The sequence below is a fragment of the Prionailurus viverrinus genome, chromosome B2 (genome assembly GCF_022837055.1).
Source record: "Prionailurus viverrinus isolate Anna chromosome B2, UM_Priviv_1.0, whole genome shotgun sequence".
In the NCBI taxonomy this organism is placed as follows: Eukaryota; Metazoa; Chordata; class Mammalia; order Carnivora; family Felidae; genus Prionailurus; species Prionailurus viverrinus.
In genome coordinates this window covers 109,629,697-109,645,078 of record NC_062565.1, presented here as the reverse complement: position 1 = coordinate 109,645,078, position 15,382 = coordinate 109,629,697, and the positions used below count along the sequence as shown (strand labels likewise).

The window sequence follows — 15,382 nt, the reverse complement described above, 5'->3', positions numbered from 1 at the left end:
CTATCATTAAAAAGATACTGCTGCCACTGCATAGCATAGCAGTTAAGTAGGGCTCATTATGTCCTCGGTACTGATATTGGCTTCACATTTAAACACTTAATTTCGGGGCGCCTGGGTGGCGCAGTCGGTTAAGCGTCCGACTTCAGCCAGGTCACGGTCTCGCGGTCCGTGAGTTGGAGCCCCGCGTCAGGCTCTGGGCTGATGGCTCAGAGCCTGGAGCCTGTTTCCGATTCTGTGTCTCCCTCTCTCTCTGCCCCTCCCCCGTTCATGCTCTGTCTCTCTCTGTCCCAAAAATAAATAAACGTTGAAAAAAAAAATTAAAAAAAAAACAAAACACACTTAATTTCATAACAACCCTGTGAAGTAGGTACCCTTGTCTCCTACAAATGACTCCACTGAGCTATAGAAAAGTGAAGCCATTTGCTTAAGGTGACACAGCTAGTAATTAGTGAAGCTGGTATTTGAACCCAGATAGTCTTGTTCCAGAGAATGTAATACCTGACCCATACGTTGCACTGCTTTAAAACGTAAATGCCAAGATGCCTTAATATCATTCTTTCCAATTATGTTTTTAAAGTCTCAAGGCTTTCATGTTCTTGAGGGCAGGAGCCATTTCCTATTCATAGTTTTGAAAACATATAATAAGCTAAAGTATACATACTTTACAGGCATAGATACAGGTAATATATTAGCTTTTTTCCTTGTATCACATCTCTTTCTTTAATTTTGTCCTGGAGGATCTTTTGACCCTATGTGTCAGTCTTCTGGGATTTCCCTTCATCATTCTGGGAATTGCTTTTGTCTCTTTTCTGAGTTAGATCCTCTTTTACCTAGGATCAAATTTCTTATTTCTTGGTTTACTTCTTCTTTCTGATGGAGGTGCTTTCTTAGTAAGAAATGATGGTTTGGAAGTTTTTCAAGACTTCTAAGGGATGGAAACTTTCATAATATAATGGGGAGTTACAAAACATAATATAACTTGGGGAGTTACTTTTTCTTTAATATAGAAGGAGATATGGCTTTAGATACTGATTTATAAACTTATGGAACATACCTAATGGTTGTGCTGGATGGTCAGGGACTCAGAGAAAATTAAAAAAAAAAAATTGAAGGATTGGTTTAAGAAGTTTGGTAGAAGAGGTGTATAAATGGTCTTCTGAGATTATACCCAGACTGAGATAATATTTTTGACTCATGTTAATGACCTTGAAGGGGATCTCTCCTTCTGTAAAGGAGGAAAAATAATCCTTTTGTTGATAGGTCAGTCTCTTTCCTTGGCTACCCTAGTGCTTACTCAAATGGCCTATGAACCCAGTGGCCATGATGGCAGAGGCTAAGGATTATGTTCATCAAATGAGAATATTTATTTAACAAATAAAACATGGATTGACTCCAAAATTATAGGAGCCCTTGTGTAAATCTTATATTTCCCCTTGCCAGAAACTTGGTGTAATATCTCATCAGCCATTAAGACTTCGACCAACATTTAATCTGCTGGACTAAAGGCTCACATGGTACATTTTCTTGATTTGGAGTATCCTGGGTTTTAGATCTTATTCTAGCCTTTAGGTCACACAAAGTTGGTAGTTAAGGGTTACTTGATAAGTAGTTCAGAGCAGCACATCCATAGGTATTGCTTCCAGAATTCAAAAAGGCTAAAATTGTGCATAATGTTACTTTCTTGGTAGTAAATAGTATAAGATTTAGTAATACACATGTGATATCTTGACATTCTAGGCCACTGGTACTGAAACCTCCTTGAGATGGCAAACCTCTCAATTTATATGGATCTATCATTCTCTGCCACACTTATTTTCCACTAAAATGTCTAGAGTACCAGCTACTTCTTCCCTCCGAGGCAGGTCTGTTTAACATTGTATCAGTAGAGTAGTTTTTCATGATAACCTGAGGGATGGTAGGACAATCAAAGGGATCTTGGACTAAGTTTTGATGAAATTATACAGTTACATTACTACTGTCCATGTCAGTGAAAGCAGACTGCTTCTGGTGTTAACATTGGCCAAATCAGCATCAAATCATTTGTATAGGGTTTGTTAATTGACTGTTGTAAAGAGACTTTATCTTGATGTCTTTTGTTACATATAAAGAACAAACACTAAGGCTTAGGGAAACACAAGAACATTGGGCAGATTGAGCAGTGCTTCCAATTTCTGATGTATATGGGAAGGTTGTTGCACAGGCTCACAGCCAGTGTTTAGTATTTCAGAGAGTTTTGATATCAACAATAAAAACATGGTTGGCTTTCCACTGTTATGAAAAGACTGGGAAAACCCTGAGACTCTCCATCAATATTTTTTTGTTTTTTTCCCCCAAATACAGTGTATGAATTGTGGCCATTTTATTTGAGTAATGTATTTTAGAGATGTCTATTTCTTCACAGAAAATTTAATTCACTTGTTAGATCTTCTCTTGTGACAATATGATTTCTCTGGATTATTTGTCTAGAGATGATGCTTATGTGTGTAGCATTAAATGTCTAATAGAGATAAGGATTTAGCCTTCAGTAGCTGAGAAACCTGGATTATGGGATGTCAGGTTATTGGATGTCATCAAAACCTGGCTCAAATGAGGCAATAGAGTTGGCTCACTATCACCACAGGCATCCAAATGCTTTCAGAGTTAAAGGTGCCTGGATCCCTCCCCACTTTAGTCATTTGTCATGCCTCCAAAAGCTTTGCTGTGGACAAACTCTTTTGTATCTTCACCACCTTCAAATAGCAGCCCCATATCCCCTAGGGTGCTAGACTGTTTGGGCTCATGGGAGCCATAAGACTATAATAGCATGGGTAAAATTGTTTAGCATTGCATGAAATCAGGGTTAAAAGAATAGCTAAGATCTTTGACTACTGTCTGTCTTATGATGTATGGAAAGTTATTTCAATAAAAATAACCTAAAAATGCCTAACCTAAGAAGGGTTGAGTCTGGGGTAGGTAGAGTCCATCTACTTCTCACTGTATGCTGAGAGAGACGGATGTGTATATAAATACACACACTGTTCTGCAATTTGCCTGTATAACTTACTGTTGATATTTTTACATAAACCTACTTTAAATTATTTAAATATTTTTTCTCTGTTCATAAAAAAAACTGAAAATATGCCACTAAATTTTTATCCAGTTTACCTATAAATTTGAATTTACCTTGGCTAATTGTTGACTTTCTTCGGAATACTTCTGGACATAACCAGCTTGTTTTATATGTGAAATAAACAGATTATTTTTTTTTATAACTCAGGAAATTGGGGTTGGGGCCAACAAAAAATTAAACTTGACAGTTTGTTGTTTATAAACCTACTCATATTTACATCTTGAGACATGTTTTTATGGTCATTTTTGTAGGTTAGTGGATATAAAATAATTTGTACACTTCTATTCACTTTGTAAACCTACCCTTAATATGAAGATTAGGCTAAAATAAAAAGTCTTAGGCTTTTCTTCCCACGTTTAGTCTGACTGCTAGTTCATATACATATGCTGGTATAATTAATAAGCCATTAAGATCTGTTTATTAGATGATTACATAATTGAGTAGTAAATGGTATTAGTTGCTATTGAGTCTTACAACAATCTTTGTGCATAATTATTACAGTTTGCATTTCTTATTAGTGTTCTGGATTTGTTTATTTGTTCCATACATGTTTATACTTCTTATGGATGTAATGACTTTTCTCATTACCCACCTAGCATAACACTTAAAAGTTTTACAAAATATTAAAATATAAATATTGCATAAAATATAAACCTATAACTTAACAAATTATTGTAAAATAAATATCCACATAATTCCCATTGAGTAAACAAAGAGAAGTTATTAGCACTATTCATTTTGTTTGATCCTGAGTCCCTCCATTCCCCCTAATGGTAACCAATATTCTGACTTTTATGGCTAAATTTACTTTGTTGGTTTACTTTATATTTTTTTCTACATAGGCAAGTATTCCTAAACAATATATTTTAATTTTGCTGCTTTTGGAACTTTATATTAATGGTAGCATAAACTGTATATTCTATCATGTCTGACCTTTTCTGTGTAGCATTGTTTCTGAGATTAATGTTGCATGTATTTCAGTTAATTTATTTTCATTGCTGCATAATCCATTGCATGAATATATTGTGTTTTGTTTATATATTATGCTATTGGTGGACATTTGGGTTATTTCCAGTTTTCCACTTTGGGCTATTATAAACAACTCTATTACACGTGAAATGTCAGCCACATATTTATTTGTATACATGCATGCATAATTTTTCATTGTTTTGCAAAACAGGTATCTGGATATGTAAAGGTCTGTTTCTGAATTTGTGATTCTGTTCAATTGAATTTTTGTTCATCTTGTACAAGTATCACAGTGTTTTAATTAGTATAGCTTTGTAATAAATTATAATAACTGATAGAGCAATTCTGTCCACTTTATTCTTTTTCAAAAAATATCTTGGCTACTTTTAGTTTTATTTTCTTTCTTTTTATAGTCAGTCTGTCACACAAAGCAGCTCATTGTGATTTTAATTATCATTGGAGTGAATCTATAGATCAATAATTAGTTAATTGACATCTTTATAATATTGAGTTTTCCAGTCTGTCAACATGGTATATATCTCTATTTAGTTTAAGTGTTCTTTAATTAGTCTCATTAAAATGTATTCTTTCCAAAGAGGTCTTCTATATCTTTTGTGAATTTAATATCTGTAGTCTAATGTTATGTTCCCCAGTATGTCCTATAGTATGTGACAGTATCAGTCTGTGGTAAAGAACATGGACTCTGGAACACATTGCCAGAGTGATCTTAGGCAAGACTTTTAACCTCTCTGTGCTTTTGTTTCCTCATATGTGGAATGGAGTCAGTGATAAACTTCCTCACAGAGTTGTGAGACTAAATATGTTATACCTCTCCCAAATTTAGAAGATGGTAAGCATCTGATAAAGAGTCTATTAGATTTAATGTATTTATAAATTATTCATTCATTTCATAATTCTGTTAAATTTTAGGTTATTAGTGGAAGCGTTTTGTTGAACTCTTACAAAAAGCTTAAATTTTTGTTAAATTATTGCATAATTTACATTTAAACTAACTTCATAACTGAATTGAATACACATCTGTATAATATTTAATTTGTAATCTAGATAGTTACTGTGTCTAAAATTGTTCACGTTCTTTAGCTCTCTGCATATATGGGTCCTGTGCATTTCTTATTGGTATCTTTTATGTTCTACTTTTTTTTTTTTTTTTGGCTATTGTTAACACAATTTTCTTTTACATGGTAATGTTTTAATTGGTTATTACTGGTAAGTTATATGTAAATTATTTTTAGTTTTTTTGTTACTGGTCACCCTACATAATTCTCATATTCATATACCTCGTATATTCACACACATACACACATAATTTTTTTCCTTTTGTTTTTATTTTTTTGTTTTTTTTTGGTTTTTTTGTTTTTTTGTTTTTTTGTTTTTTGAGAGGGAAAGAGTGGAGTGAGCAAGAGGCAGAGAGAGAGAATCTCAGGAGGGGCAGAAAGAGAGAGCCTCTTGTTTCTAGTTGTTTTTGATATATCAACCAAATGGTACATCATACTTTTAGTTGGTTAGATATAAATCTTGGGAGTTTTTTTCTATTTGTCTATAATGTATTACCACAAACTCTGTGGCTTGAAACTACACACATTCATTATCCCAGTTTCTGTCTAGGTACTAGGATACCTAGCTGGGTCCTCTGTCCACAGTCTCATAATCAAGGTGTCAGCTGGGTCTGTGTCTCATGTGAGCTCAATTAGGGAAGATTCTGTTTCCAAACTCACACAGATTGTCGGTGGAATTTAGTTTCTCTTGGTCTTAGGACCGAGGGCCTTGTTTTCTTGCTTTCTAGAGGCTTCTGCAGGTTGTCCTTCAAAGGCTGTCTTCAACTCCTGGAGGCTACATGGTGGTACGTGGTTTTCCCCAGCATGGCTGCTTGCTTCTTCAAAGCCAGCTGAGGAGAGAGACTCCAACAAGAAAGGGATAGAGTCTTACATAATATAATCATATAATCACATCTGTTCTCTCACCTTTAACACTCTCTGATTAGAGGCCAGTCATTGGTCCTGCCTACACTCAAGGGGATCACTCCAGGGCATGAGTACCAGGAAGGTGGGGATCTTGGGGACCACTCCAAGAGTCTGTTCATCCCAGAGCTATTCTTCTGATCAATAGATTCTTTACTGAAAAAACCCTGTTTTAAGCCACTATCTTATCTAAATTATTGCTGTAGTTTTTTTTAAACTGGTATATCTGTGTCACTGCCTAATTTCAGCCTATTTTGTATACAACCAGAGTGATCCCATTAAAACACAAATCAGATCATGTCAATTCTTTACTCACAGGGTTTCTTTCTCTTATCAGGATGAAACCTTACTACACTGTTCTCAAAAGAAAAATTTGGAGCTCTTAACAATGGTCTTGCAGAGTCCTATATGATCTGGATGCCTAGTATTTATTAATTTGACCTCATCTCCTTATACTTCTCTCTTGTTTATTCCACTTCAGCTATATTGACCACCTCATTCTTGAACCATGCCAGACATGCGCTCACCTTAGGTCGTTTGCTCAAGCTGTACGTTTTGCCTGGAACCCTCTTCCTCCAGATAGCTCCATGGCTTGCTTCCTCATTTCTTACAGGTCTTTACTGAAGTGTTTCACCTTCTTGGTGAGGTCTTTCCTAACCACCTTGTTTAAAATCGCGTATAGTTATCCATCCCTATCACCCGCTTATTAAATCTCTTTGTTCACTTATCGCTTTAGTTATATCCGTGCTGTGTTTTGTTTAACTTTTTATTTTGTTTATTGTCTTCCCCTCATGTAACATTTGCTTTCCATAAGGACTGGGAGTTTTGTGCACTTGTGTTCAGTGATGTATCCTGGGCACTTCAAATAACAAGTTGGCACTTAGGTATTCAACCACTGTTTCTTAAAATTAAGTAAATTGAATTTTATGTCATGGAGGAGTGGTTTCCAAATAAACAGTTTTATTGTCTTCTTTCAGATGGTTTTATCATTTTTTTTTTTTTACATTTGGCTTAAACTCCTAGAACAATGTTAAATAATATTAGGCAATTTTGCCTTCCTCATGACCTTAATGGGAATGCATTTCCTGTTTATGCTTTTAGCTCTTGCACTGAGATAAATCTGTTTTTTAAATCAAATTAAAGAAGTAACCTTTCTTTAATTTACTTAGAATTTTTTGGAGGGCAGGGAATAGAGAGTGGATGTTGAATCTTAAGTAGCTTTTAAGCATCTGGTTATATGGTTCTTTTCTATTACATATTGATGTTATGAATTACATCAGGAGATGTTTTAATATTAAACTGTCCTTTTCTTCCTGGAATGAACTGTACTTGGTCATAGTATGCTATTGTTTTAATTTATTGCTGGGCCAAATTTGCTAAGCTTTACATTATTGCTAGTACTTGTAAGACCTTAAAAAGGATACATCACTTGTTAAAGTTTCTATTTACTCATTCTGTACTGAGGAGAATTCTGTCTGGTGTGTATTTGCTTTCAGAGTTGCTCTAGTTCACCATGGATCATCTCGTTGTACATCCAGATCCTATGGACCCCTTCTTTCAAACATAAACCAGAGGACATTGAGGGTCAGTTTCATTTCCTGTTCACTGATTAGTAGCTGAGAGAAAGCGTAAAGGTCTCTGTGTCGCCCTCCACCTTCATAACTTAAAGCCTTATAACTTAGTTGATCCTTCCAATTTTTTAACAAAATATATAGAGATATCCTTGATATCTCTTTCTTCTCCACATATTCAGTCCATCAGGAAATTCTCTCTTCTCTTGATGTAATTATAAATTCCTTTACATAATTGAGTCTGTATCTGGATTTTCTTTTTTTTAATTCACATGTCATTACTGCACTTTTAAAATTTCTACAGCTTTGTAATGTGTTCTGATGTTAGACCTCTTCCTAGTGTTATTCCATTGTTCTGCTGGCATTGAATGTTGCTGTGGAAAGTCTGAGACCAGTTTGACTGTCTACACAACACCCGGCCTCACACCCACACGCCTTCTTACAGTGACTTGATCTTTTTTCCTGGATACCCCAATGGTTCTTTGTCTATAAATCTAATAGCTTTACTAGACTCTGTCACCCTGTTGACTTCTCTGGTTCAGTTTGCCCTGGGACATGTTTTATACTTATATTCTTAGATTCATGGCTTCTTTTGTCTCAGAAAGAATCTCTTGACTAATATCTTTAAAGATGTGTTCTGCCAGGTTCTCTTTTCTTATCACGAAATTGATCATTTAAACTCTTTATTTCTATTATATTTTCCACACTCTTAAGTCTTCCTGTGTGTGTTTCTTCTGTTTCCAATTGTGCTTTAATTTTTATAAGTTTTATTCTTTTTCTTTTCTCAGCTTTGCTAGTTTGTATTTTAAATTCTGTGGGGTTTTTTGTTTTGTTTTGTTCTTTTTGTTTTTTGTTTGTTTTGCTGTTTCTTTCCTGTGCTTGTACAGCTCTACTTTGTGCACAGAGTTTATTGGAGACCATTGCTTTTATTAAAGTTTTTTTATATTAAGAGGTAATTGACCTATAACACTTTAAAATTGAGATATAACTGACATTATATAAGTTGTACAATGTATTCTGATACATTTATACAACTTAATTCATGGAAAATCATTTGGTCATAGTTTTCAAGTCTTTAATGCCTAGAGGCTTAAATGCCTCTGTGTGTGTGTGTGTGTGTGTGTGTGTGTGTGTGTATTTGTATGTGTCATCTGTTCATCCTGTTATTTTCCTCTTCTTTCTTGGAGCATCTTTGTGTATATCTTATGGTATTTCTTTTTGGAGAGATGTGAATTATTTCATTATCAGCTGTTTGTAGGAGGCTCATGTTGATGAGAAAGCAGGGTCATGTTTCTAGTTAGCTAGGCCTAAGTTTTGGGTGTGTGTGTTTGTCCCTTTTTTGTGTTGTCCCCACCCATCTTAATATGCAGGTAGTTAGTTTTGTTATTAATAATTATCACTATAACCAATAATTAATCATTGATTTGTCTGACTCCTTGTTCTACCTTCCTCCTTCTAAGAAACATAATAGGACCAGGGATACTCCTGCTGCTTGTTGCTGTCTTGTGTATTCCTTTTCCACTGTTGCAAACAGAGGATAAGGTTTTTCCTCTATGTTATATGCCTCAATTATGAGAAATTTGTTTTTACTCAGGAATTCTTTTGTTTGTGTGTGGGAGGGGGATTACTTTGCGGTGTTTTTCATGTCATGGTCAGCCATGACTTTTTTTTCTCAGTTTCTTTCTCTCCCTTAGCAGTATTTGTTCAGTTTTGGCTGCCCTTGACTGTCCTTCAAATTATTTTGTGGCTAAAATTTTGATGTTCAGTTCTTTTCTTCCCCTCCCTTAATCCTTGAAGTTATTTCTAGGATGAGACAGGGGAAATGCTAATTAACACTATAATCTTCAAGTAGAACTCTGAAAAGGCTTTTGTTTTGGTTTCATTGCATTTTATCAAGCAAAAAAGGTTTTTACTTTTATAAACTAAACATGGACCATTTCTCTAAATGGCATTCAAATGCTTTTCTGTTGTTATTCAAGTGATACCAGTGTATACAATGCTTTGTGCCTCTCCTTTTTCACTTAACATACCTTGGGGACAGTTCTTCCGCTAAACATATATAGCAGCTCTGTTCTAATACCTGCATAGTATATCACCATAAAATCTATTCCAAACATTCAAACTTCATGTTTTTAATGAACACTTAAAATTTTTTATTTGCACTTATGACCACAACTCTGAAGTAAATGTTCTTAGGAGTATGGTTTTATGCTTATGTTTGAAAATATCTCCAAGATAAATCAAGAAATGTGTAATTAGAAGGTTTCTTCTTGGGTGACCTCAAATGCCACCTTTCAGAGAAATTGTCCCTAACCACTCAATTACCATAGCCACCTGGTATTGCCTTCACATTATCCTTTTTATATACTTTTTTATCATAGAATTTTTAAAACTATAGAAAGCAGAATGAGCAATAGTATAATGAGAGTTCCGTGTACCCATTACTCATCTTTACCAATTATCAGTTATTTTCCAATCTGGTTTTATTTCTCTCCCATTCCCATACATATTTTTTTTCTTCAGTATCGTATTTTTTTTAAATGTCTGTTTATTTTTGAGACAGAACACAAGCATGGGAGGAGCAGAGAGAGAGAGGGAGACACAGAATCCGAAGCAGGCTCCAGGCTTTGAGCTGTCAGCACAGAGCCTGATGTGAGGCTGGAACCCACGAACTGTGAGATCAGACCTGAGCGGAAGTTGGCCGCTTAACCGACTGAGCCAACCAGGCGCCCCTTTCTTCAGTACTTAAAAATTTTTTTTTAATGTGTATATGTTTTTAAGAGACAGAGGGGTGTTGCATCCACACGACTCCTGAAACATAATGCTACGGGCACCAGTGACAGTCGCAACAAAGTTTATTACAATGAGAGGCAAGGCTGACCGATCGGGACCAACACTCTTGATAAGAGTGTGGCCCCGAACAGCCGGGGTACAGAGTTTTTAAAGCCCATCACATCGTTTTATCATTACCTGGGAACAGAACAGAGAAACAGTTCCCAGATGAGTTAGAAACAGTTATCAAATGAGGTGATTATTTTAGACTTTCTACCGCTAAGTTGCAACCAGTGGATCTCCTTGACCTTGTCTCTGATGCTCTTTTTTTGAGCTTTTGTTTCCTTCATTGGTAAAGCCTGATTCACAAGAGTATGAACTATGATTTACAAGAGTAAAAGCAAGGCTGTTATCTTTTGACCCTCAGTGTCAGAACAAAGTTGTTATCTTTCAGGCTAACTAAGCGTTAGCCCTACACTACAATTTAACCCTTACAGGGGGACACAGAACAAACGGGAGAGGGGCAGAAAGAGAGGGAGACACAGAATCTGAAGTAGGCTCCAGACTCTGAACTGTCAACACAGAGCTCTACGCAGGGCTGGAACCCACAAACCATGAGATCATGACCTGAGCCAAAGGCAGATGCTTAACTGACTGGACTGAGCCACCCAGGTGCCCCTTTTCTTGAAGTACTTTAAAGCAAATTCCAGATACGCCATTTTACTTATGAACAATTCATTATGTGTCTCTAACATATAAAGTCTGTTTATATATATAAAAAAAAGCATTACTACTTTGTCACTGTTACATCTAACAAAATCAGCACCATTTCCCTGATCTCATCTAGTACCTAACCCATATTTTCCCATGAGACTACAAATGCACTTTATAGTTTTTGTCTGAATCACAATCAGAACAAAGTCTTCACATTTGCTTGATATTTTGCTTTTAATTTTTAAGTTACCTTATCACTTTTTTATATCCTTTTTTCCTGAAGAAATAATATATAATAATGTGTGGGATTCTCTAAATTCTGGATTTGGTTGCTGTTTCCTTCTTGTGGTCATCTTTTAACATTTCTCTGATTTTTATATTTCCTGTAAACTGACAGTGTAATAATTGTTGGTTAGTTTCAGGTTCATTCAGTTTTCTCAGCAAGAATATTTCATAGATTGTGCAGTGTATGTCCTCTTGTGTCACAGTAGGAGCCACATGATTTCCACTTTAGCAGTGTTGAGAGACAAGTGGAAATCATTTGTATTTAGAGATAGATCAGTATGATACGGTGTTCTCAGCTTTATCTGAGAATTATAAAATTAGCCATTGACACTTCACCCTAATGAACATTTCCTGGTAGCAAAATGATTATGTCATTCCTTATGTAATTAGTTGCTAAATAAAAAGTGGTGACAATTTGTAGTTTTTATGGATTTACTAATGTTCCCTATCTACTTTTTTTTCAACGTTTATTTATTTTTGGGACAGAGAGAGACAGAGCATGAACGGGGGAGGGGCAGAGAGAGAGGGAGACACAGAATCGGAAACAGGCTCCAGGCTCTGAGCCATCAGCCCAGAGCCCGACGCGGGGCTCGAACTCACGGACCGCGAGATCGTGACCTGGCTGAAGTCGGACGCTTAACCGACTGCGCCACCCAGGCGCCCCTCTACTTTTTTAATTAGTAGTTGAAAACTTACTATTCCTAGATTTATTTATTTTTTTTAACGTTTATTTATTTTTGAGACAGAGAGAGACAGAGCATGAACAGGGGAGGGGCAGAGAGAGAGGGAGACACAGAACTGGAAGCAGGCTCCAGGCTCTGGGCCATCAGCCCAGAGCCGGACGCGGGGCTCCAACTCACGGACTGTGAGATCGTGACCTGAGCTGAAGTTGGACACTTAACCGACTGAGCCACCCAGGCGCCCCAATTCCTAGATTTAGATAATTTTAAAAAACTAGAAAGAAATTGTCTATGGTCTTTAAATAATATTCCAATGAGAAAAACTTTTGTAGTCGATTACTAATCAAAATGATTACAAATGTTTTTGAAGTAACTATGTGATCTTTCTTATAAAATTTGTATTCCCATGTGTAGATGTTACTTTGAGATACCTACCAAGAAAGTAGTTTCTAAACTTATAAGATCTATTTTATAAAATCTGCTTTTATTGTTCCTTTTTATATAGGTTATTAGGTGTGGTATGCTGTGATCTAGACACTCTTCTCCTATTGGAGGCTCAGTATCAAGTATCTGAAGTGTTACTGAATGCTCAAGAAGAAAATATCTTAGAGAACTCTGAAAGCCACAGGTAAAAACAAACAACACCCCCTGCTCAAGCCCTGTTAAGACATATTAACAATAGTTTTCTTTACAGATGCTCTGTTAAGATGTAATTTTGTGTATATAGTTTAATGTTTTTCCACTGTCTGAATTCAGTAGATTTAAATAAGAGTAAAAAGCAATTAAAACAGAAACATCACCATCAGAAAGATAGTGATAGATGTTCGTGGGGAAGTCTTGAATAGTACTGCTTTCTAAGTTGTTGTTTAGTTTAGGTTTTTTTTGTTTTTTTTAAGACTAACTTTATTAATGGTTCGGTGAAGTTCTATCACCTTTAAATTCAGTGTGCATGTGTAAGATGACCCAATAAACAAAATGTTTGATTTCATGTCCTTTGTAGAGTTACTCTTTACTCCATTCTCTGAATTATGTTAGTTCATAGTCATAAATTCTGGTTATTGCAAAATGAGGTTATGGTAATATTTTGATGACCTTTTTCTATTATATTTGTCATTGCCTCAATTTGGCTGACATTTATTGAATACATATTCAATAGCTGGTATTGTTTTCTGTTTGTTTATTTATTTATTTAAATTTATTTTGAGAGAGAGAGAGTGTGAGAGAGAATGCAGGAGGGATGGAGAGAGAAGGTGAGAGTGGGAATCCCAAGGAGGCTCCGCACTGTCAGAAGTGCCCATTGTGGGGCTCAAACTCACAAACTATGAGATCATTACCTGAACCAAGACCCAGAGACGACCACTTAGCTGACTGAGCCGCCCAGGTGCCCCTCATGTCTGTGATTTAAAAAAAAAATGTGCTTCCATTCTAGCTGGGTTTTGGGAAATTATAGAAGACCAGGCACATTACTGGATTCTCTAGATTTGGTAGAAAAGGATGATATTAACAGCTGCAGGAAGTGTGGAATCTGCTCAAAAGCAACATTTAGATTTTGAGTTTAAGTCACTGGGTTCTAGTAAGGGAACCCTAATTAAAATGTGATAGAATCATGGAAATAATGTAGACCTTAATTCCATTTCTTTAAATGCAGTAACATTTGACAAGAAAATATTTTATTAATAACATTTATTTCATTGTATCAGTTATATCTCCACCAATTCTTTGCTTTATGACAAAGCTATAAGATAAAGTGAATTTAAGCTCTTTTTAAGCACTAATTGTTAATAATCCATTTTCCAGACTTTTCTATAGAAAATTTTCTTTTTACATTCCACTGATTTGATATTAGAATTAAATCATATTTGATTAAGAAAACGAAATTGGTAGAAAAAAAAAACCAGAAAACAAAATTGGTATTTTTTTTTTCAGGGATTTTATAATTGATGGCTTATCTGTAGAGAGAAATCATGTTCTTGTTAGAATAAATTTGATTGGTGGGCCTATGGAACGAATTCTGCCACCAAGGGTACTACAGAAGGTGAGTGGGATAAAGAGGAATTTTGATTACTAGAAAAACTTTAGCATACAAATAAACACTTTGAAATGAAACCAATATTCATGACAAGGGGTGGTCGTTAGAGCTAGTTTGTATTGTTTCATTAAAAGTTGTCATTTTCCTGTGTCTATGACATTAGATTCAATGTCTTTTTCATGATACCTAATTTTTATTAGATGAATATGTGTTTAGTACTTAATTAGCAATATTGAGTACCTCTCCGTCCATCAGTATTCATAGACTTTGGCTTTCTCTTGAAGGTTTTGTTTGTTTGTTTAAGTACGTTTTTGTTTTGTCAATCTGGGAAAAAGAGAGAAATGATTGACAACACGATAGAGTTTTGTTTTTTGTGTTTGTTTCCGATTTCAGTATAGGAAATACAGGTTTCTTTTGAAGACTGTAATTTTCCTTTCATGGAAAAAAATACACTAAAGCCATCATTATCGGTCCCGGTTGCTAGAACAAGTTACCATATGTTTGTCTTTAGTGCTTGTGTAAATGTCATTTCTACTACATTTAATTTTAGTTAATATCCTTTAGAGAATAGAGTTGTAATTAGCAAACACCTTTTGATTAGTTAGGCTACAACTCTAGTATATGTGAAACAAAAGCCAGTTTCAAAAAGCCTTAAGCTTCAGTATTTAATATTACTTCCTAAAGTTATCTGTCTTCTTGTTTAGGGTGATGATCCGTATCCTTGGCCAATGTTTTCATCATATCCTTTACCAAACTGCTACCTGTCAGAAGTTACAAAAAATGCTGATCTAAAACAAGGTACAATGTTTACAATCTAATATCACATTATTTTAGTGCTTTTGTGGTTATAATTTAAAAAAAGGTAAAGTATTATTATAGGAGATTAATAACAGCTTTTCATTGAGCTTGTATATATGGATCCACTTATGCCTATTTCTTTGTAAATTTCTTACTAAATTATCAGTATGATACTGAATAATTCTTAACAGAATGTTTTTTTATTAAAAAAAGAGAATTATGAAAAAAAATAAAAAAAAGAGAATTATGGTTTTTGATAAATTCTAGATGCATAGAACTTTATTTAGCACAGCAATATTTTTTGGTATCTGTGTGTCATACATAAGTTCTGTGTCGTCAAGACTTGAAATATAAATATAATATAAATTATATAAATTTAATAAAAGTTCAAGTATTTACCTTAGAGGAATTCATGAATTTTTAGAGAATACATTCAAGTAATTAGATAATTGTGTGGTATATAGTGTGATAGGAAC

General features: G+C 35.0%; 1 protein-coding gene across 3 annotated transcripts in view; it reads left to right on the top strand.

Moving 5' to 3' along the window:
* The window catches only part of TBC1D32 (TBC1 domain family member 32), a 202,462-nt gene that overhangs the window by 112,569 nt on the left and 74,511 nt on the right, over window positions 1–15,382 (top strand). For all 3 annotated transcript variants that reach the window (XM_047859835.1, XM_047859833.1, XM_047859834.1), the window contains 3 exons: window positions 12,585–12,707; window positions 14,006–14,114; window positions 14,813–14,906. In XM_047859835.1, the coding sequence (XP_047715791.1) occupies window positions 12,585–12,707; window positions 14,006–14,114; window positions 14,813–14,906 (326 nt within the window). The remainder of the gene's footprint in view (window positions 1–12,584; window positions 12,708–14,005; window positions 14,115–14,812; window positions 14,907–15,382) is intronic.